General features: G+C 72.6%; 3 protein-coding genes across 3 annotated transcripts; all 3 read left to right on the top strand.

Annotated features, from left to right (window-relative positions):
* Positions 1-7,923: 7,923 nt before the first annotated feature.
* AURANDRAFT_60973 (hypothetical protein) lies at positions 7,924-9,695 on the top strand (the record flags this gene model as incomplete). The annotated part of the gene is made up of 2 exons (XM_009034261.1): positions 7,924-8,822; positions 9,041-9,695. The coding sequence occupies 2 exons, from the start codon at positions 7,924-7,926 to the stop codon at positions 9,693-9,695; spliced, it is 1,554 nt and encodes a 517-aa protein (XP_009032509.1).
* Positions 9,696-12,510: 2,815 nt separating this feature from the next.
* Positions 12,511-14,322, top strand: AURANDRAFT_19109 (hypothetical protein; the record flags this gene model as incomplete). The annotated part of the gene is made up of 2 exons (XM_009034262.1): positions 12,511-13,210; positions 13,412-14,322. Coding segments are annotated over 2 exons (1,611 nt in total), but the record flags the coding sequence as incomplete, so codon positions are not given.
* A 2,640-nt stretch (positions 14,323-16,962) lies between these two features.
* AURANDRAFT_19162 (hypothetical protein) lies at positions 16,963-18,051 on the top strand (the record flags this gene model as incomplete). Its single annotated transcript, XM_009034263.1, has 1 exon — positions 16,963-18,051. One exon carries the CDS (start codon positions 16,963-16,965, stop codon positions 18,049-18,051), a length of 1,089 nt encoding a protein of 362 aa, XP_009032511.1.
* Positions 18,052-19,465: the final 1,414 nt, after the last annotated feature.

The raw sequence follows: 19,465 nt of genomic DNA, 5'->3' as shown, positions 1-19,465 counted from the left end.
CATCCAGCGCGCAATCAGCAAGTCACACGCAAACTAGCCATGTCTTCCATCATCATTGCTCTCATCGTCTCTACAACGACATGCAGCAGTTTGACGTACACGCCGCGCAAGCTGCACGTCGAGATGTTGTCGGCGACGCAACGTGGCCCTGCGGACACGCTCGCCTTCAGCGATCCGCTGATGGAAGTCGGCCTGCTCGCCGTCGAAGTGCCCGGCCTCGGCCACATTCGCCGACGCGCCTTGCTGGACTCGCACAAGTGCGCCGAGAAGAACAAGGAGGGAATCGAGCTGGCCGACGGAACGGTGAGAAAATCCATTGCCGGTTCCATCTCCAGGGACGGCCTGCAGCCGCTTGACACGTCCTGCGCGGCCCTGGACGTCTCGGCGGAGCCGCTGCGCGACGCCGTCTTCCAGACGGCGCTCGCCTTTGGCGGTCGCTTGGACGGCCTCGTCGGCGAACACCGCCGCCCGCTGCTCGCCGGCCGCGAGGCCACCTACGAGACCGTCGGCGACGTCGTCGCGCGCGGCGACCACCTCGAGCACTTCCACAGCTACCGCCGCGAGGGCGACACGGGCTCCGACGAGGCCGCGGCGCCCGCCGTCGACCACCACGTCGACCAGGGCCTCTTCATCGCGTTCACGCCGTCGCTCACGGTCGGCGAGGACGCGCCCGGCGGCGTCTTCTCCGTCGAGCTCCGCGACGGCAGCGTCGCCGACGTGGACCTCGACGGCTGCGACGACTGCGTCTACTTCATGCTCGGCGACGGCGTCGACCAGTACGTCAACGACGCGGCGCTCGGTCTCCGCGCGGCGCCGCACGCGTTGACCATGTTCGACGGCCTGGACCGGTCCTGGTACGGCCTGATGGTCCTGCCGCCCCGGGACGCGCTGAGCCCGCTCCACGGCGGCGCCGCGACCTTCGGCGAGGTCCGCGACCGGCTCCGGCTCGGCGGCGCGGGCGACCTCGCGGGCGTCGTCGGCTGCTCCGGCGGCGCGGAGACGACCGTGCGCCGCGAGCTCGCGTCGACGGCCCAGTGCGCCGGCGACGAGCTCTACTGCTGGTACCGCTGCATGCCCCTGGTGAACCACGACGGCGAGGCCGTCTCCGAGGCCATCTGCGCGGACCAGGGCTACGCGCGCGTCAACTGCACGGACATCTTCCGCCAGCCGAGCGACGGCGCGCAGCACGGCGACTACTACCCGCAGTGCACGTCCTACACGCACGAGGCGACGGCCTTCCCGTCCATCGCGCCCGCGGACGAGGGCGACTGCGGCGCCGGCTTCGCGGACGCCGTCGCGGCGGCGGCGGAGGCCTTCGACGGCACCGTGGACCTCGTCTACGGCGGCCGCGCCTGGGAGCAGTCCTACTTCGTGCCCAAGACCGTGGGCTCGCTGTCCTGGACCGTGGCCGGCGACGCCGTGACCTTCAAGCAGGTCGTCGACGGCCGCGTCGGCTGGATGGCCGTCGGCCTCGAGAACCCGGGAGGCAAGCACAACGGCATGAACGGCGCGTCCATCGTCATGGCCATCCCCGACGCGGCGACCGCGGGCCTCGAGGAGGTCGACACGTACGTCATCGGCGAGACCTCGAGCTCCTTCCGCAACTGGTACGGCAGCTCCTCGGGCGCGGCGCTGCGCGACGCGGCGCTCGACGTCGCCGAGGGCGCGTGCTACACCGCGGCGACCTACACGCTCGGGTCCGTCTTCCACGCCAACGAGACCGTCGACCCGACCAAGTGCGTCGACCTCATCTGGGCGACGTCCAAGGACTCGAACGTCGCGTCGGACCCGCTCTTCAAGGCGCGCGGCATGCACGAGTACCGCGGGAAGATCTCCGTCAACCTCACGCACCCCGCGGGCGCCTGCTACGAGCCGCCCGCGCCGGGCCCGACGGCCGCGCCGGCGGCCGCGCCGACGGCGGGCGCCTCGTCGAAGAGGAGCGGCGGCGGCGGCCTCCCCCTCGTCGCCGTCGTCGCCGCCGCGCTCGGCGCGGCTCTCCTCCTCGCCGCCGTCGCCGGCGCCTGCGCGTGGGCGCGGGCGCGGACCGCGACCGGCGCCGCGGAGCCCGCCAAGGTCGACAAGCTCGAGCTGGCGAAGATCGCGGACGAGGAAAGCAAGGCGGACGCGGAGATCTGAGGACGCCCCCTCGGACCGGAAAGCGAAGGTGCGACCCTTAAGGCGGCGCCGCGAACCTGCGCTCCGCGGAGACGGTCTCCGCCTCGGCCGCGGCGCCGTAGAGGACGTGGGGCGGCGGGAGGAAGTCGTCGTCGTACTGGTCGCCGGAGTCGCGGTCCTCGAAGTCGTCGAAGTCGTCGCTGAGGCCGCCAAGGGACGCGTCGGAGCCGGAGCCGGGCGACTCGCGCGCGTACTCCGGCCGCGGCGGCGGCTCCGCGGCGTCGCCGGCCTCGTGGAGCGACGCGCCGAGGTAGGCCTCGATGTCGCCGGCCGCGGGGCCCGGTGGCTCGAAGGCGTCGTCGGGCGCCGGCTCCGCGTCGCCCTCGAAGCGCCGCCGGTCGGCGTCGGGCGCGCGCGCGCGCGCGACGGCCTCGAGGCGCCGGCGGCACGCGTAGGCCGCGCGGCGCGCGTCGACGGGCAGCGCGGCGTCCGCGGCCCGGCAGCACCGCGCCGCGGCCGTGGCCGCGAACGTGAGCCCCGCGCAGGCGGCCCAGGGCAGCAGCGCCGCGTAGAAGGCCAAACGGAAGACCTCGACGGCCGCGGGCGCGGCGCCCGCGGCCGCGAGCGCGGCCGCGCAGCGGTCGCCGTGCGCGAAGAGGGGCAGCGTCGCGGCGGCGGCCCCGAGCAGCGCGCAGGCCGCGGCGTGCAGGAGCGCCGCGCCCGACGCGCGGCCGGCCGCCGCGGCGCCCGCGCACGCGATCAGGCCGAAGCTCGCGGCCGCGGCGCACGCCGCGAGGCCGGCGAGCCGCGACGCGTGCTCCTTGAACGACTCGCGGCGCGCCGCGGCGATCTCCGCCTCGTCCGGCGCGTCGCCGCCGAGGTCCCGCGCGTCCTCGGCCTCGGCGCCGTCGCGCTCCGCTTGGGCCTCGCGGCGGAGCGCCTCCCAGCCGCCGTCGTCGACGTCGACCCAGCCCGCCGTGAAGCGGTACGAGTACGCCGTCCGCGCCAGCGCGAGCGTCACGAGGCCGAGGCCCGCGGCGGCCCCGCCGACGAGCGGCGCCCGCCGCGCCGCGAGGTAGGCGCTCAGCACGACGACGACGACGCTCATGCCGACGGCGACCTCGTACCAGAGCCAGAGCACCATGCCCGACGCGTCCGTGAGCAGCGCCGGCGGCGCCGCCCGCGTCCACGCCACCTCGGCCAGCATGGCTGGCGCGGCCTAGGCCGGGCTGAGCGCGGACATAATTTGATGCGTCTGAAAAGTTGATGTTGGCCTGCACTGTAGCAGCAGCCCCGGCCCGTCGATGGAGAGCTTCCGGAGAGGTTGTCGGCGTATCGTCCCCGGAGTGGTGTGAAGGACCCGCCGGGGGAGCACCTCGCGGGCGCGCGGCGCGGACCCTCCGCCGAGGGCCCGCCTCGACGAGCGGCGGAGCCATGAGCGCCCCGCCGCCGCCGCCGCCGCCGCCGCCGCGCGCGACGCGGCCGACGAGCTGCTCCTTCGACGTCGACGACGTCGACGAGGACGTCTGCGCCGGCGAGGACCCGCGGTCCCCCGTGGCGCGCGACTTCAAGGTCGGCGGGAGCCCCTCCCGCGAGAAGGCCCTCAGCTTCGACGTCGACGACGACCGGGGGCCGCCGCTGCAGCGGCGCTACGCGCGCCTGGCCGAGCTCGGTCGGGGCGGCGAGGAGCCGCCGCCGCCGCCGCCGCGGGAGCCGCCGCCGCCGCGCGACGGCCGGGCGACCGTCGACCTCTACCGCGTGTCGTCGCGGCCCGCGCGGTTCGGTTCGGTCGGGTCGCCGGACGTTCGACGCTCGGTCGACGTCGATCGGGCCGATGGTTGGACGGGTCGCGTTCTCTCGTCGAGGCCTCGAAGCGCGGCCGAAGCGTCTGGTCCGGACCGTCCGGCGGCGCGCGCGTAGAAGTCGGGTCGCGGACGCGGAACCCGCGCAGGTCGCGGCCGGGCGCGCCGTGGCCGTCGCTCGCAGGGCAGGACAAGGGTGATTCAACGTCGCTTCAACGTGAGTGTTCCGCGCGCGCGCGTTCTGGGGAAAGCATCCACGCTTCGAGACCGTTCCGAGAGATGATCGCTCGTCCAAAAATCAGCCGAAACGAGTGGAAAACGGCCGAGAGAGGAGCCTTTGAAGTTGGGAATTTCGCACCCTTTTGCTGCCCAGGTCGCTCGACGAGCGCGACGAGCCCAGCCGCGTGCCGTCGCCGCGCGCGACGCGGCCGCCGCCGCCGGCGGACCGGCCCGCGCCGCCGACCGCGCCGGCGAAGGCCGCCGTCGACCTCGCGTACGAGGCCGCGGACGAGGGCGGCGGCCGGGAGTTCCTCCCGTGGCGGCGGCCGTCGCCGCCGGCGTCGTAAGCGGTGGCCTAGGCGAACGCGTGGGCGAGCGCGAGGCCCAGCGCGACGACCGGCGGCAGGTCGAAGTCGAGGACGAACGCGTCCCGGCCCACCTTGCCCAGCTGGAGCGCGGGCCGGCCCCGCGACTCGAGGACGAAGTTCTTCGAGCTCGCGAGGCCGCACCGGCCGCCGTAGAACGCGAGCGAGAAGGACCCGTCGCCCCCGGCCTCGGGTCGGCGCTGCTCGAGGCGCGCGGCGCGCGCGCCGTCGACGCGCGCGGCGACGCCGACGAGCTCCCGCGGCCGCCGCCGCCAGCCCGGCGCCGCGCGCCGCGGCCGGCCCAGCGTCGCGAGGAGCGCGTCGGTCGCGTCGCGCAGCGCCGCCGCGCGGCCCGCGCCGGGCCAGGGCAGCCCGGCGACCGTCGCCGCGAGGCCCCCGGCCGCGTCGAAGATGGCGAACGCGCCGGAGCCCGCGCCGCGCCGCGCGACGAGCACGGGGCGCGCCGCGCCCTCGAGGCGGAGCTCGAAGCGCGTCGCCGCCGCGGCGCGCACGCGCGCCAGCCGGCAGAGCAGGAAGCCCGGCGCCGGGCCGTCGGCCGGGCGCAGCGGCCGCCGGAAGAGGCCGTCGAAGACGAGGCGCCGCACGGCCCGCCGCCGCCGCCGCGACCGCGCGACGAAGCCGCGCCACGCGGCCTGGCACCGCGCGACGCCGGCGCGCGCCTCGCCCTCGGCTTCGGCGCCGCGGCGCGGCGGTCCTCTCGCGTCGGCGGTCGGCGTCTCGTCGAAGCGTTCGACGCGCGCCTCGTCGTCGTCGGCGGTCGGCGCCTCGTCGAAGCGTTCGACGCGCGCCTCGTCGTCGTCGACGGGCGGCGTCTCGTCGAAGCGTTCGACGCGCGCCTCGTCGTCGTCGACGGGCGGCGTCTCGTCGTCGCGTCCCTCGGGCGGCGTCGCCTCGTCGTCGTCGACGACGGCTCGCGGCGGGGGCGGCGGGGCCGACGGGCCGGCCGCGCCGTCGCCGCCGGGCGGCCGCGGCGGCGGCGCGCCGTCGTCGGCGGCGCCGTCGAGGCCGTGCACGAAGCTCAACCGTTCGATGAGCGCCTCCGGCGACAGATTTGCGTCGATGCGGAGCTCGCAGCGGCGGGCGAGCTTCGGCGGCGAGACGAAGGTGTACGCGACGCGGTTCTCGTCGACGTCGATGTTCTGGAAGCGGCCGCGGCTCTTTTCCTCGATCCGCATGTTGCTCTTTTCCTCGATCCGCATGTTGCTACCATCTGCGAGGGCAAACCCGTTTCATAAGCCGAATTTAAGGTTCAAGAATTTCAAGAAGCTGCCCCAACCTCAAACAAGGCTGAAGCATGGCCGCCTTCCATTGGGACTTCGGAAACTGTTTCGCGGACCCCAGCGATGAGCCTGACGATTATCCGACGAGGCACGCCGTCGACGTCGACGCCGAGGGATCGGCCCGGGAATGGTCGGAGGACGCCGGCGCGTCGCACAATTACGAATATATTTTTTGTTGCAACCACGAGTCGCAGCACAGCCCGAAGGGGAAGAAGCGGGCGCCCCACCACCCGGTTGCCCACGCCCGGCGCCGGAGCTCGGGACCCAAAGGCAAGCGGACCTCCGGCGGCCACGCCGCGGGCGGCCCCGCGAAGGCGGCCCACGGCGGCGCCGCCAAGGCCGCGAGCCCGCGGCGGCCGAGCGACCCGGCGAAGCCCGAGCTCGAGGCCGCGCGGGAGCGCCGGCCGATCGTGAGCATCCCCGAGCTGCCGAGCGGCGTCGAGTGGTGCCCCGAGCTCCTCGAGCTCATGCCCCTCGGCGGCCGCGACGACGAGGCGGACTTCAACAAGCGGCTCAAGTACTTCGAGCTCGACGACCTCGAGAAGGCGTCGACGCTCGACGGCTCCAACGTGCTGCTCTACGCCCTCTCCCTGCGCGACCCGCTCTCGATCGCGCTCATCCTCTCCTACGCCTCCGAGGGCGACGTCCGCCAGCGCATGCTCACGGAGCGGAACGTCAACGGCGAGTCGCCGCTGAGCTGCGTCCAGCGGCTGCCCAAGGGCGAGCCCGTGCGCGTCTGCCTCGAGGAGGCCGCGGCCGCGTACGACTTCCCCCGAGCCGAGTACGCGGACGCCGTCGTCGCCGCGAAGCCGAAGCGCAAGTCGCGCCTCTCGTCCCTCGGCGCGTCCCTCTCGAGGCACCGGCCGTCCTTCGGCCGGAAGAAGGCGTAAGCGTTAGGACGGGGCCGCGGGCGGCGCGCCGCCGCCCGCGCAGCAGAGCGTCGGCGGCGCCTTCGACGGGCACCGGTCCGGCGACGCGGCCGGCGCGCAGAGGCACGCGCAGCCGAAGAAGAGCTCGTCGAAGGGCCCCGGGGCGACGTCGTCGCCGGCGGGCTCGGCGGCGCGCGCCGGCGCCGCCGGCGCCGCGTCCGCGTCGCCCCGCGCCGCCGCGGCCGCGCGCGCGCGCCGGAGGTTCTCCCGCGGGAGCGCGTAGCGCGGGTGGAGCCGCGCGGCCTCCCGGTAGGCGCGCACGGCGTGGTCGAGCCGGCCCAGGCGCTCGTAGGCGACGCCCAAATTGTTCACGACGGCCCAGGGCTCCGCGGGGCCCTCGTCGAGGCTCAGGGCCTGCGTGGAAATCAACCGGTGAGCCGGGACGCCGGGGCCGAACTTCGGAAATCTCTCGCTCGGTCACATCGAAGTCGATTCGGCTGATTTTGGGACGGATCGATGGCTCTCGTCGAGTTCTCTACGGAGCTCAGACCAAGGTGCGTCGAAACGGCCGCATACGATCACATCGAAATCGGGTTGAAGATTTGAGTTCCGCGCGGCTCGGCGCCGCGACGTAGGCCCGCGTCGCGTCGTCGAGGCGCCCCGCGCGCACGAGCGCGTCGCCGCGGTTCACGAGGGCCACGGGGTCCTCCGGCGCGAGGGCCGCCGCCGCCGTGTAGGCCTCGATGGCGTCCGCCGTGCGGCCCAGGCGCTCGTAGGCCACGCCGAGGTTGCAGCGCGTGAGCGCGCAGTCCTCGAGGTCCAGGCTCCGCTCGAAGGCCGACGCCGCGTCCTCGAAGCGGCCCTCGCCCGCGGCCTCGACGCCCTCCTCGGCGAGGAAGGTCGCGGCCATCTCACGGAGGCTGCATCGTGAACAGTCGGGGCAGCGGTGGTGACAAGTCCATGGTGCACCTTCGGACAAAAGCTCGATTGTTGAAGGGTGACAGAAAGCACAAAATAGAACGAGCGTGATCGGGAGAGAGCAGCATGCTCAAGCCGACCGACCGCCCTTCCGCGGCTAAAAACACAGAACGCTAGCCTGCCGCACCTCGCCAATTACTAAACGCACAACACGAAGATATACTCAACACGCCGCCGCGAGCGTCTTCCGAGCGGCTCGACACGACGCCAAGGTCAACAAGGTCAAGTTGAGCAGCTGCGCACCCGCTCTCGCCCCCGTACGCCCGCTCGCGCCATGTTCTGGGACCAGGAGGACGTCTCCGACGGCGGGTTCGACGACGGCGTCGACATCGAGCGCGAGTCCGCCGCGTCGACGCCGTCGCGGCCGGGGAGCGCGGGGTCGTTCTCGCCGTTCGACGCGGCGCACGCGTCCGCGGACGAGATGCTCCACCAGCTGCGGCTCGACCGGGCGGCGCGGCCCCTGGGCGTCACGAGCCTGCGGCGGAGCTCGAGCTCGAGCTGCCTCGCGGCGACCGCGACCGCGGTCGTCGTCGGCGCCGACGGAAATCTCCGGCGGCTCGCCGCGGACGCGCTCCGGGCCGCGGCCGAGGCGTCGGGCCTCGGCGCGGCCGTGCGCGTCGAGGCGGCCGGGAGCGCCGCCGAGGCGTCGGCCTTCCTCGAGCGCCTCCGGCCCAAGTGCCGCCTCGTCGTCTCCGTCTTCCGGCGGGGCGACGACACGTCCTCGAGCGCGTCGCTGAGCTCGAGCTGCTCGTCGACGTCGTCCTCCGGGTCGCCGCGGCCGTCGCGCGACGACGAGCTCCGGTGGATCCGGGCCGCGGCCGCCGCGGGCGCCGCGCCGCCGAGCGCCGTCGTCGCGCTCGACGCGGCCGGCGGCCGGCCGCTGTCGGCGACGGCGGCGAACGAGCTCTTGTGGCGCCACGTCTTCCCCTTCGGGGCCTGCAAGATCAACCCGACGCGGCCCCTGTCGGCGCTGCTCACGGAGCACGGCGACCGCGTCGGCGCGAGCCTCCGCGACGGCGGCCTCCGGGGCCTGCTCGGCCTCCTGCACGGCGACCGGCGCGAGGCGTCGTGCGCGCTGGACCGGCTCATCGACGGTCTGGACGCGCGGGGGCCGCCCCTGGCGCCGCGGGGCCGCACGCCCGCCGTGCTCGTCGTCGACGACTCCGCGGCGACGTGCGCGCTCCACGCGCGGCGCCTGACAGGGCAGCACAAGAGAGCGAAATTCCCAACTTCAAAGGCTCATATCTCGGCCATTTTCCACTCGTTTCGGCTGATTTTTGGACGAGCGATCATCTCTCGGAACGCCCTCGAAGCGTGGGTGCTGTTTTCGAAACGCGCGCGCGCGGAACACTCACGTTGAAGCGACGTTGAATCACCCTTGTGCTGCCCAGGCGCCTGAGCCGGTCGCTCGACGCGTTCGGCGTCTCGGCGCGCGTCTCCGTCGAGATCGCGCGCGACGGCGTCGAGGCCGTCCGCGCGGTTCACGACGACGTCGCGCGCCGCGACACGTGCTTCATCCTCGTGCTGCTCGACCTGCGCATGCCGAACCTCGACGGCGCGTCCGCGGCGCGCGAGCTCCGCCGGGCGGGGTCGACGGCGCCGCTCGTCGCCGTGACGGCGTCGGCGCTGCCGGGCCGCACGGCGGCGCCCGCCTTCGACCTCGCGGAGGACGACGCCGTCGCCCTCGCCTTCGACGACGTCATCACGAAGCCCCTCGCGCAGTCGCACTCGGACGCGCTCGTGCACAAGTGGGTGCTGCCGCGGCTCCACCGCAAGCGCGCGCGCGCGCCGGCCGCGGCGCCGGCGCCGGCACCGGAGGCGCCGGGCCGCGCGTCGCCGGCGTCGATCCCGTCGCCGGGCCCCAAGAAGCCGCGCCGCGGCGCCGCGCCGCCGGCCTGGGCCGCGCCGGACCTGCCCCCGGGCGCGCCCGTGCCCGCCGCGCGCCACCTCCCGGCCGCCGCCGCCGCGTCCGAGGACCTCCCCAGCCGCTCCCTCCCGTCGCCGCCCGCCCCGAGCCGCGCGCACCGCGCGCTCGCGAGCGAGTAGCGCGCCGCCTAAGCTCCCCGACCGCCCCGCGCGGACGGGGGCGACGACCCCGCGGCCGCGCGCGCCCGGCCCCCGGCACGCGAGCGCCGCCCCCGCCCGAGGTCGCCGACGAACGACGCGACCAACGCCGGGTCGCGGGCTCCGTCGTCGTCGCGGACGAGGCGGCGAGATCGCGCCTTAGGTCAGGTCTATGACGTGCGGCCGGTTCGGCGGCGGCGCGTCGTCGTCGCTACTGTCGCCGATCTCGATGACCACGGCGTTCGCCGGGGGCGCCTCGAAGCGGCGTCGCTTCGGCGCCCGCGGCGCGGGAGAGGCGGGACGCTCGGCGGGACGCGCCCGCGGCTCAGGCGGACGCGCCCGCGGCTCGGCGGGACGCGCCCGCGGCTCGGCGGCAGGGCGGTCCGCGCCGCCGGACGAGCGCCGCGGCTCCGTGCCCTCCTTCGCGTCGGGGAGCGGCTCCGTGCCCTCCTCGTCCGTCGTGTCGGATTCCGTCGGTGTCGACGTGTTCTGCTGGAGAAACGCAGTGCAATCGCGCGCGACGCTCTCCTCGTCGCTTTCCATGGTGTCCGGCCTGCGCTGCGCTGCGTGCGCGCAGCGGTGTGGAGGTCTCACAGCTGCGAGACGGCGGTGCTCTCACGGAGTGCGCATCACACCGGCCGCGCAGGTTGAATGTGCAACATTGTCTTGAAGCAGCGGGAAACAAATTCCGAGGGCTGGTCCGGGCCTTGCGCGAGGGCGACGACGCGGCGAAGACGGCGGCGGCGCGGACGCTGTGCAATCGCGCCGACTTATACTTCGAATGCCAGCTCCGGCCCCGCCGGGGCCCGATGGTTGATGTACGGGACTTCCTAGATTCTTTGCAGCTCCGGCCCCTGTTTTTTGCCGATCCACGCGCCGCTCCGTGAAGACCCCCCCGCCCCCCTTCTCTCTCTCTCTCTCTCTCTCCCTCGCTCTCGCTCTCTCGCGGCCGTTCAGGCGTCGCAGCACCTGGGCAGGAAAAGGGTGCGAAATTCCCAACTTCAAAGGCTCCTTTCTCGGTCGATTTCCGCTCGTTTCGGCTGATTTTTGGACGAGCGATCATCTCTCGGAACGGTCTCGAAGCGTGGATGATTTTTCCGGAACGCGCGCGCGCGGAACACTCACGTTGAAGCGACGTTGAATCACTCTTGTCCTGCCCGTCGCAGCACGCGGCGTCGCAGTGGGGATGCGCGGCCGCGACGTCGCACCTGCGTGGAACTCAAATCTTCAACCCCACTTCAACGTGCGCGCATGCGACAGTTTCGATGCAAGCTCTTCGGCTGTGCTTCGAGAACTCGACGAGAGCAATCGATCCGTCCAAAAATCAGCCGAATCGACTTCGATGTGATCGAGCTAGAGAGGTTCGACGTTTTTGCTGGACGGGGCGTTCCGCTGGTCGATTTCCACACGGCGACGCGCGCGACGGCCCGCTCGAGGGCGTCGCGCGCCGTCCACGGCATGTAGTCCCGCGGCCGCCGGTCGCCGCCGCAGAGCGGGACGACGCGGAGGCGCGCGACCCCGGCCGCGAGGGCGAGCGGGACCCGCGCGTCCGCGTCGGCGACGGGGAGGCGGAGCGCCGCGAGCGACGGCGGCAGGGCCCCGTCCGCGAGCGCCGCGGCCGCGCGCCGCGCGGCGGCGGCCGACGTCGCGTGCAGCGTCAGGTCCTCGAGCCGCGCGCACCTGGGCAGCACGAGGGTGATTCAACGTCGCTTCAACGTGAGTGTTCCGCGCGCGCGCGTTCCGGAGAAAGCATCCACGCTTCGAGACCGTTCCGAGAGATGATCGCACGTCCAAAAAACAGCCAAAACGAGTGGAAAACGGCCGAGATCGGAGCCTTTGAAGTTGGGAATGTCGCTCTCTTTTGCCGCCCTGGCGCGCACGCCCGCAGCAGGCGGCCGAGCGCCGCGGCGACCTGGGGGCGGCGGTCCTCGGGCGCGCGCGCGCGCGCCGGTGCGGGCGCGGGCGCGGACCGCGTCGCCGCCGTCGACGTTCAGCTCCAGCCGCCGCAGGGACGGCGCCCAGCTCTCGGCGACCGCGTCGAGCAGCGCCGCGCGCTCGGCGCTCGCGCCGTCGCCGTCGCCGCGGGGCACGACCTTGAGCTTCGCGTCGTCGACGCCTGCGGGGGTCGCGCGCGCGACGCGCGCGAGGGCGCGCAGGAGTTCCGCCTCCGTGGCCTCGGGCGCCTCGAGGACGACGACGCGGAGCGACGCGAGGCGGGGGCACGCCGCGAACGACGCGACGGCGCGGACCGCGGCGGCCGCGCGCGGCGCGCCGGCGCCGGCGTCGCTCAGGTCCGCGCGGTAGAGGACCCGCTCCACGGCGCCGCCCGGGCGCACCGCGTCGACGCGCGCGTCGCGGAGGTCGACGCTCCGGAGCCGCGCGAGGCGGCCCGTGGCCGCGAGGCTCCGCCAGGCCGCGCGCCAGCGGCCCGGGTCCGCGGCGCAGACCCGGCGCCACCGCGCGCAGTGCGGCGACGCGCAGAGCGGGCCGACGTCGCCGCCGTCCCGCGCCGCGGCGCAGGCGGGGCAGCCGCTGAGCGTCGCGGCGCTAAAGGTCTCCCAGAAGGCGCACGCGTAGGCCGCGGCCTTGAGGTCCTTGCACGCCAAGGCCGCGTGGCGCACGTCGTCGAGCGCGCCGTACGCTATGGCGTGCTGCCAGAGGACGTCCGGCAGTCGGCGGGAGAGCGCGTCCATGGCGCAAAAACGCAACGCAGGTGCCGTTGTGCCGAGCTCAACGCACCCATATCTTCGCTCTGCGGGCAGCCCGCTCCCCCGCCCGGGCGGGTGAGAAGCCCTCGATGGCCGCGCCGCCCCGCCCGCCGCCGCCGCGGTCGCGGTCGCCGCCGCCGCCGCCGCTCCCGTCGCGGACGTCGCGCGCCGACGACGGGTCCGTGGCCAACGCGGACATGGAGCACCTCATCCCGCTCGTGAACAAGCTGCAGGACGCGCTGGCCCTGTCGTCGAGCGCCAACGAGATCAGCCTGCCCCAGATCGCCGTCGTCGGCGGCCAGAGCTCGGGCAAGTCGAGCGTGCTCGAGAACATCGTGGGCAAGTCCTTCCTCCCGCGGGGCAGCGGCATCGTCACGCGGCGGCCGCTCGTGCTGCAGCTCGTGAACGGTCCCGACGAGTGGGGCGAGTTCCTCCACGCGCCGGGCAAGAAGTTCTACGACTTCGAGGCCATCCGCGAGGAGATCGACGCGGACACGGCGCGCGTCTGCGGGTCGAACAAGGGCCTCGACGGGCGCGCCATCCACCTCAAGGTGTCGAGCCCGCACGTGCTGAACCTCACGCTCATCGACCTGCCGGGCTCGACGAAGGTGCCCGTGGGCGACCAGCCCGACGACATCGGGGACCAGATCCAGGAGATGATCCTGCGCTACGTCGTGAAACCGACGTGCATCATCCTCGCCGTGACGCCCGCGAACGCGGACCTCGCGAACAGCGACGCGCTCCAGATCGCGCGGTCCGTGGACCCGACGGGCGACCGCGCGCTCCCGTGTGGAAACCAACCACTGGTTTGGGTGGTCCTGACCAAACTTGAGAGCATTCTCTAGCTCGGTCACATCGAAGTCGATTCGGCTGATTTTTGGACGGATCGATCGCTCTCGTCGAGTTCTCGAAGCCCAGCCGAAGCGCTTGCGTCAAAACATTCGACTACGCTCACGTTGAAGTCGGGTCGAAGATTTGGTGTCCACACAGGCACGCTCGGCGTGCTCACGAAGCTCGACCTCATGGACCGGGGCACGTCGGCGCGCGACGTCTTCACGGGCGCGTCCGGCGACGTGCCCCGGCTCAAGCTCGGCTACGTCGGCGTCGTCAACCGGTCGCAGGCGGACATCAACGAGAAGAAGTCGATCCACGACGCGCGGGCCTTCGAGCGCGACTACTTCGCCAAGTCCGACGCGTACCGCGACCTCGCGCCGACGCTCGGCACGGCCCACCTCGTGTCGCGCTGCAGCGAGCTCCTCGTGCAGCACATCCGCGTGTCGCTGCCGACGCTCGAGCGCGAGCTCGCGGAGTCGCTGGCCGCGAAGAGGAAGAAGCTCAGCGACTTCGGCGACCAGACGCCCGACGCGAAGCGGCGCAAGCTCACGGAGGCGCTCCTCCACTTCTGCGACCGCTACGCGGCGCTCATCTCGGGCGCGCCGCTCCCGCACGGCGGCGGCGCGCACGCGACGGACGAGCTCCGCGGCGGCGCGCGCATCGAGGCCGTCTTCCGCGACGTCTTCGCCGCCGAGGTCGACCGCGTGGCCGTGCTCGACGACCTGAGCCCCGGCGAGGTGCAGACGCTCGTGCGGAACGTGCACGGCCTCGGCGGCGGCCTCTTCACGCCGGACCAGGCCTTCGTGCAGCTCGTCCAGCGCAACGTCCGGCGCCTCGCGCGGCCGGCGACGCGGTGCGTCGAGCTCGTGCACGCGGAGCTCGTCAAGCTCGTCGACGTCGCCGGCGACTTCGAGGGCATCGCCGTGTTCCCCGCGCTCCGGGGCGGGCTCGCCGAAATCGTGAACGGCAAGCTCCGGGACGCGCTCGACGCGGCGGACGCGACGCTGCGGACGCTCGTGGACATGGAGCTCGCGCGCATCAACATCACGCACCCGGACTTCGTCGGGCGCGACGGCGTCGGGCCCCTCCTCGCGCGGAAGGAGCGGGACCTGCTCCGCGACGAGGAGCGGCGCGCCAAGGCCGCGCCGCCGGAGTCGCCGCGGTCCGTCTCCGGGTCGAACCCCATGGCCAAGGCCCCGCCGCCGCGCGGCCCGCCGCCCATCCCCAAGGCGCCGGAGAAGCGCTCCTGGCTCGGCGGCGCGCGCGGTCACGCCGACGGCGCCGACGACGGCGCGCCGGGCGCGAAGAAGGTCCTGTCGCCGGGCGAGGTCGAGCAGATGCGCGCGATGATGGTGAGCGAGGTCGGCCCCGTGGCGCCGGCCGTCGCCGTGAGCCCCTCGGGCCTCGCGGACGCCGGCGCGGCCGCGAGCCGCCGCGCGCGGCTCCACGCGTTCACCGCGGGCCTCGGTATGAAAGAAAAGGTCGAGGTCGAGGTCATCTGCGACCTCTGCGAGTCCTACTTCGCCATCGTCAAGAAGGCCTTCGCGGACCTCGTGCCCAAGGCCGTGACGCTCAAGCTCGTCGACGCGACGACGGGCGAGATGACGCCCTTCGTCCTCGCGCAGCTCAACAAGGACGAGACCGTCGACGCGCTCATGGGCGTCTGCGAGGCCGTCCAGGGCCAGATCGCCGACCTGACGACGTCCGTCGCCGCCCTCGAGAAGGCGACGAAGACCCTGGCCGAGATGCGCGCCATGTAGCGGGGTAGAGCAGCAGGGTCAGGTTAGGGCGGGCCCGGCTAGAGAAGGTGGGACTTCTTGAACTTGACGTACCAGTTGCGCACGAGGACGAAGGCGATGACGTCGACGACGATGAGGAAGAGGAAGGGCCAGGTCCAGCCGCGGCCCGCGTTGTCGATCTTGTCCGAGACGACGTCGCCGAGCTTGGACATGTAGCGGTTCTCCACCGTGGAGATCCGCTTCTGCACCGCGTCCCGCATGGCCTGCTCGAGCGTCGCGATGCGCTGCGTCAGCGAGTCCTCGACGTTCGACACGACCTTGGCCTCGAGCGCGTCGATGCGCTGCTCGCTCGCCTCCTCCTGCTTGGCCAGCTTGTCGATCGTCGCGCGGACGTGGTCGTCGACCGCGACCATCTCGTGCTCGAGGTGGTGCTGGAGGTGCTCGAGCTGGGCCACGAGCGCGTCGAGCTGCGTCTCGATGCGGTCGAAGCGCTCGGGGCTCACGCCCTCGCCGGGCTCGAAGTACTTCTCCTCCGCCTCGGCCGCCTCGGCCTCGACGTGCGCCGTCTGGCTGCTGAACGCCTCGAGCTCGAGCACGTCGTGGTTGTCCGCGAGCTGGCCCGTCGACGCCGACACGCCGAGGTAGGCGCGGCTCAGCCAGCCGGCGTTCAGCGCCGGCGGGAGCGAAAAGGCCGCGCAGTCCGCGAACGCGCCGCCGTTCGCCTCGTCGAGCTGGACGACGAGCGACAGCGGCGACGCCTTGCCCGCGCCGGGGTCGTCGGGCGTGATCACCAGCTTCGCGCGGGACGCCGACGCCACGGAGAAGTCGCCGCGGTCCTCGTGGTAGCGGATGTTGCCCGCGCAGCCCCGCGCGTCGGCGAGCATCTGCTCGACGTCGCCTACCAAGTGCGACGGGGTCGGATTTCTTCACATCTTCAGGCGAAATTCACGCGAAAAAACACTCCTGTCGCTCGACGCTGGACGTCGCCCTTGCCCTCGTTGACGACGATCGTGACGTCCTTGTGGAGGCTCAGCAGCTCGGCGTTCTTGAAGGTGTCGAAGATGATGCCCAGGCCCTTGAACTTCTCCGTCGACCCGTGGAAGTCGCCCGCGCGGTAGGACCGCGAGTCCGTGAGCCAGAGCGCCATGCCGTCGCCGAAGTACTTCTTGCCCTGGCCGCTGATGCGGAACTTGAGCGTCGCGCTCAGCTCGGAGACGCCGACGGACGTCGACGCCCAGACGGCGCCCTTCTTCGACTGGCGGTCCGGCGTGAGCCGCACGAAGTTGCTGTGGACCGCCGCGCTGCCGCTCGCGCGCCAGGACTTGCCCACGACGCGCTCGCCGTTGGCGTTCACCTCCTCGAAGGGGGCCTCGAAGCTCAGGGTCTCGATCTTCGAGCCGAACGCGACCGACGCCGACGCGGCGAGGAGCGCGAGCAGGGCCATCGTCGTCGCCGACCCTCGTCGATGGCCAGGAGCCATCGCCACTGGAGAAATCGACCCAACCTCCGCAGCGATTGGCTGATGGCGGCCTGCGAGGAGAGCAGCCGGGCGCCGCGAAGCTGCACTGCGGCCCGAGTTCCGCTGGCGCCGCGGGCCACCCGTCGGGCCACCGAGTGATTCCGCCGACGCTGCCTCCCTCTACGCCTAGGAAGGCAGCCCATCTCGCGTCCCAAACGACCTGGGCGCCTCTCTCGGGAACGCACGCGCGTCCCGACCTAGGCTGCGCCCTTCTGATCACGCCGCCGCGCACGTAGGGGTGCCGCCGGCGCCACGGCGACGGTAAACCCAGCCGCTCGCCTGTGGAAGTTTTGCTCAAATTCCGCTCGACTGCAACAGGCGCCTAGGCGAGAGGCATGGCGCGCGCCCAAGCCGCCTTCCTGGCGCTCGCCGCCGCCGCGGCGGCCCTGCAAAAAAAGGCGCCGCGCCGCGCCGCCCGGCGCGCGCCGCGACGAACGGGGCCGCCGACCATGGCCCTGGGCGGCCTCGCGCCGGAGCTGCGCCCCTGCAGCATCAAGGTCATCGGCGTCGGCGGCGGCGGCTCCAACGCCGTGAACCGCATGGTCGAGTCGAGCATCCGGGGCGTCGAGTTCTGGGTCGTGAACACGGACGCCCAGGCGCTGGCGGGCACGCGGCGCGGCACGTCGGGCCTGCACATCGGCAAGGTGCTCACGCGCGGGTTGGGCGCGGGCGGCGAGCCGAGCGTCGGGCGCGCGGCCGCGGACGAGTCGCGCGACGACATCGAGGCCATGGTGGCGGGCGCGGACCTCGTCTTCATCACGGCGGGCATGGGCGGCGGCACGGGCAGCGGGGCCGCGGCGGTCGTCGCGAACGCGGCGCGGGGCCGCGGCGCGCTCACCGTCGGCGTCGTCACGAAGCCCTTCGGCTTCGAGGGCCGCAAGCGGTCGCGCCAGGCCATCGAGGCCATCGAGCGGCTCGAGGGCGAGGTGGACACGCTCATCGTCGTGTCCAACGACAAGCTGCTGAGCATCGTGCCCGCGAACGCGCCGCTCGCGGACGCGTTCCTCGTCGCGGACGACGTGCTCCGCCAGGGCATCGTGGGCATCTCCGAGATCATCGTGAAGCCGGGCCTCATCAACGTCGACTTCGCCGACGTGCGCGCCGTCATGAAGGACGCGGGCGCGGCGCTCATCGGCATCGGCACGGGCCGGGGGCCGACGCGCGCCGAGGACGCGGCCGTCGCGGCCATCTCGAGCCCGCTCCTCGAGGTGCCCGTGCTCAACGCCAAGGGCATCGTCTTCAACATCATCGGCGGGCCGACGATGACCCTCGCGGAGGTGGACCGCGCGGCGCAGATCATCTACGAGAACGTCGACGCCGACGCGAACATCATCTTCGGCGCGCTCGTCCAGGACGGCATGGAGGACGAGCTGAGCATCACGGTGCTCGCGACGGGCATCGCGTCGACCTTCGTCCAGCGCGTCGTCAAGGCGCCCGTCGACATCAAGCCGCTCCTGCCCAAGGCGCCGCCGCCGGCCCCCGGCGGCGGCGAGCCGCCCGGGCGGAGGGGGATGCCGGGCTTCCTCCGCCGAAAGTAGGAGCCCCCGCCGCGCCGCGGCGGGGGCTCGTAAGACTCCAAGCACCTTCCCGGGGCGCGGGGGGGGGGGGGAGGTGACCATTTAGCAATGTGACTCGCCGGGTTTAACGAGTTAGACGCGTTCAACAAGTTGTCCTTTAGCACTTACTAATCGTCGGCCGGAACGCAACTTTAACTTGTTGAACCACTTTCGAAGTGGTTGGACGTCGTCGCATGATGGTCGCACGATCTCTGATGCTGGGTTTGGCATGTTCCAGGCCAGGGGGAGAGAAACTGAGCACACTTCGCAGTGGGAATCCGGGGTCGGGCATTCCAAAACTTCAGCCCGCTCGTCTCGGGAACACGCAGAAGCTGAGATCATTTTCCCCTCTCTCTCCCTCGCGCGCAAGGCGGTCCCCGCGGCGAGGTTCTGGGTGCTCGAACATGCTACTCCAAGCGGACCCCGCTCTCGTCGCCCCGATTCCGGCCGGCAGCCGCGAGGGAGTAGCATGTTCGCGCCCCCCGAACCCCGGACGCAGCCCCGCGCCGCCGGCCAACCACATCGTCCCGAGCGAAAGACGACGTTTCAGCCGAGCGATACATTTCACTGCAACTTGGTCCGTCGATTAGTAAGTGTTTAGCGCGGCTTCCCCGAGGGGTTGGCCTGCGAGGTCGTCATGCACACCGTCGTGAGTGCGGTGAAAACAGTGAACTTCCACCTCAAGGGCGGGTTCGGCGCGGACGGGACGACGATGCTGTCGTTGATGGCGCGCGGCCTCGGCCGGGACGCGAACGTCGTCCACGCTGCGATTGGGCACCCGGCCCAGGACCGCTTCCGCGACACGGTCAAGGGGCTGCGCATCAAAGTCGACGGTACCGTCGACTGCGCCGTCTGCAAGATCTCTCGCATGGTCAAGAGCGGGTCCGCGCGCAAGTCGCGGACCCAGAACCCGCCGGCGGTCCTCCTCCCTACGCCCGGAACAGCGACAACCCTGCGGGGTTCTACGCCGGTTCCCGCTCTTCAGGCTCAACACGGCGTGCCCGCAGGGCACGCCGCACCTCCCCGGCGCGGTGCCGTGGCACCCGCCCACCTCCCTGCACGCTGCGGCGTGCACACTCTCATTCCCCGGCCTGGCTTCGCAGTCCCCGCTCCGCCTTTCCGGCCGCGGCGGGGGAGCAGAGGAGCCAGGATACGCCTAGGATACCCGTAACGCAGTCTCACTCTGATCTGCTGGTGCCGCGCCTTCTTCTGCTCGCGCTCGATGGCCACCGCGGTCTCCTCCTGCTAGGCGCGCGTACGCGTCGCAAAAAGACCCCCCCCCTCGATTCGCACGCCCAAAATAATTTTCATCGATCGATGGCAGCCCCCTTGGTCCGATAGCATGGCGCCGGCGTCGCTGCTGCTCCTCGCGTCGGCGGCGGCGGCGGCGTTCGCG

The sequence above is a fragment of the Aureococcus anophagefferens genome (genome assembly GCF_000186865.1).
Source record: "Aureococcus anophagefferens unplaced genomic scaffold AURANscaffold_1, whole genome shotgun sequence".
Lineage (NCBI taxonomy): Eukaryota > Pelagophyceae > Pelagomonadales > Pelagomonadaceae > Aureococcus > Aureococcus anophagefferens.
Note: the sequence above shows the minus strand (reverse complement) of the source record. Positions and strands in the feature narration are given on the sequence as shown.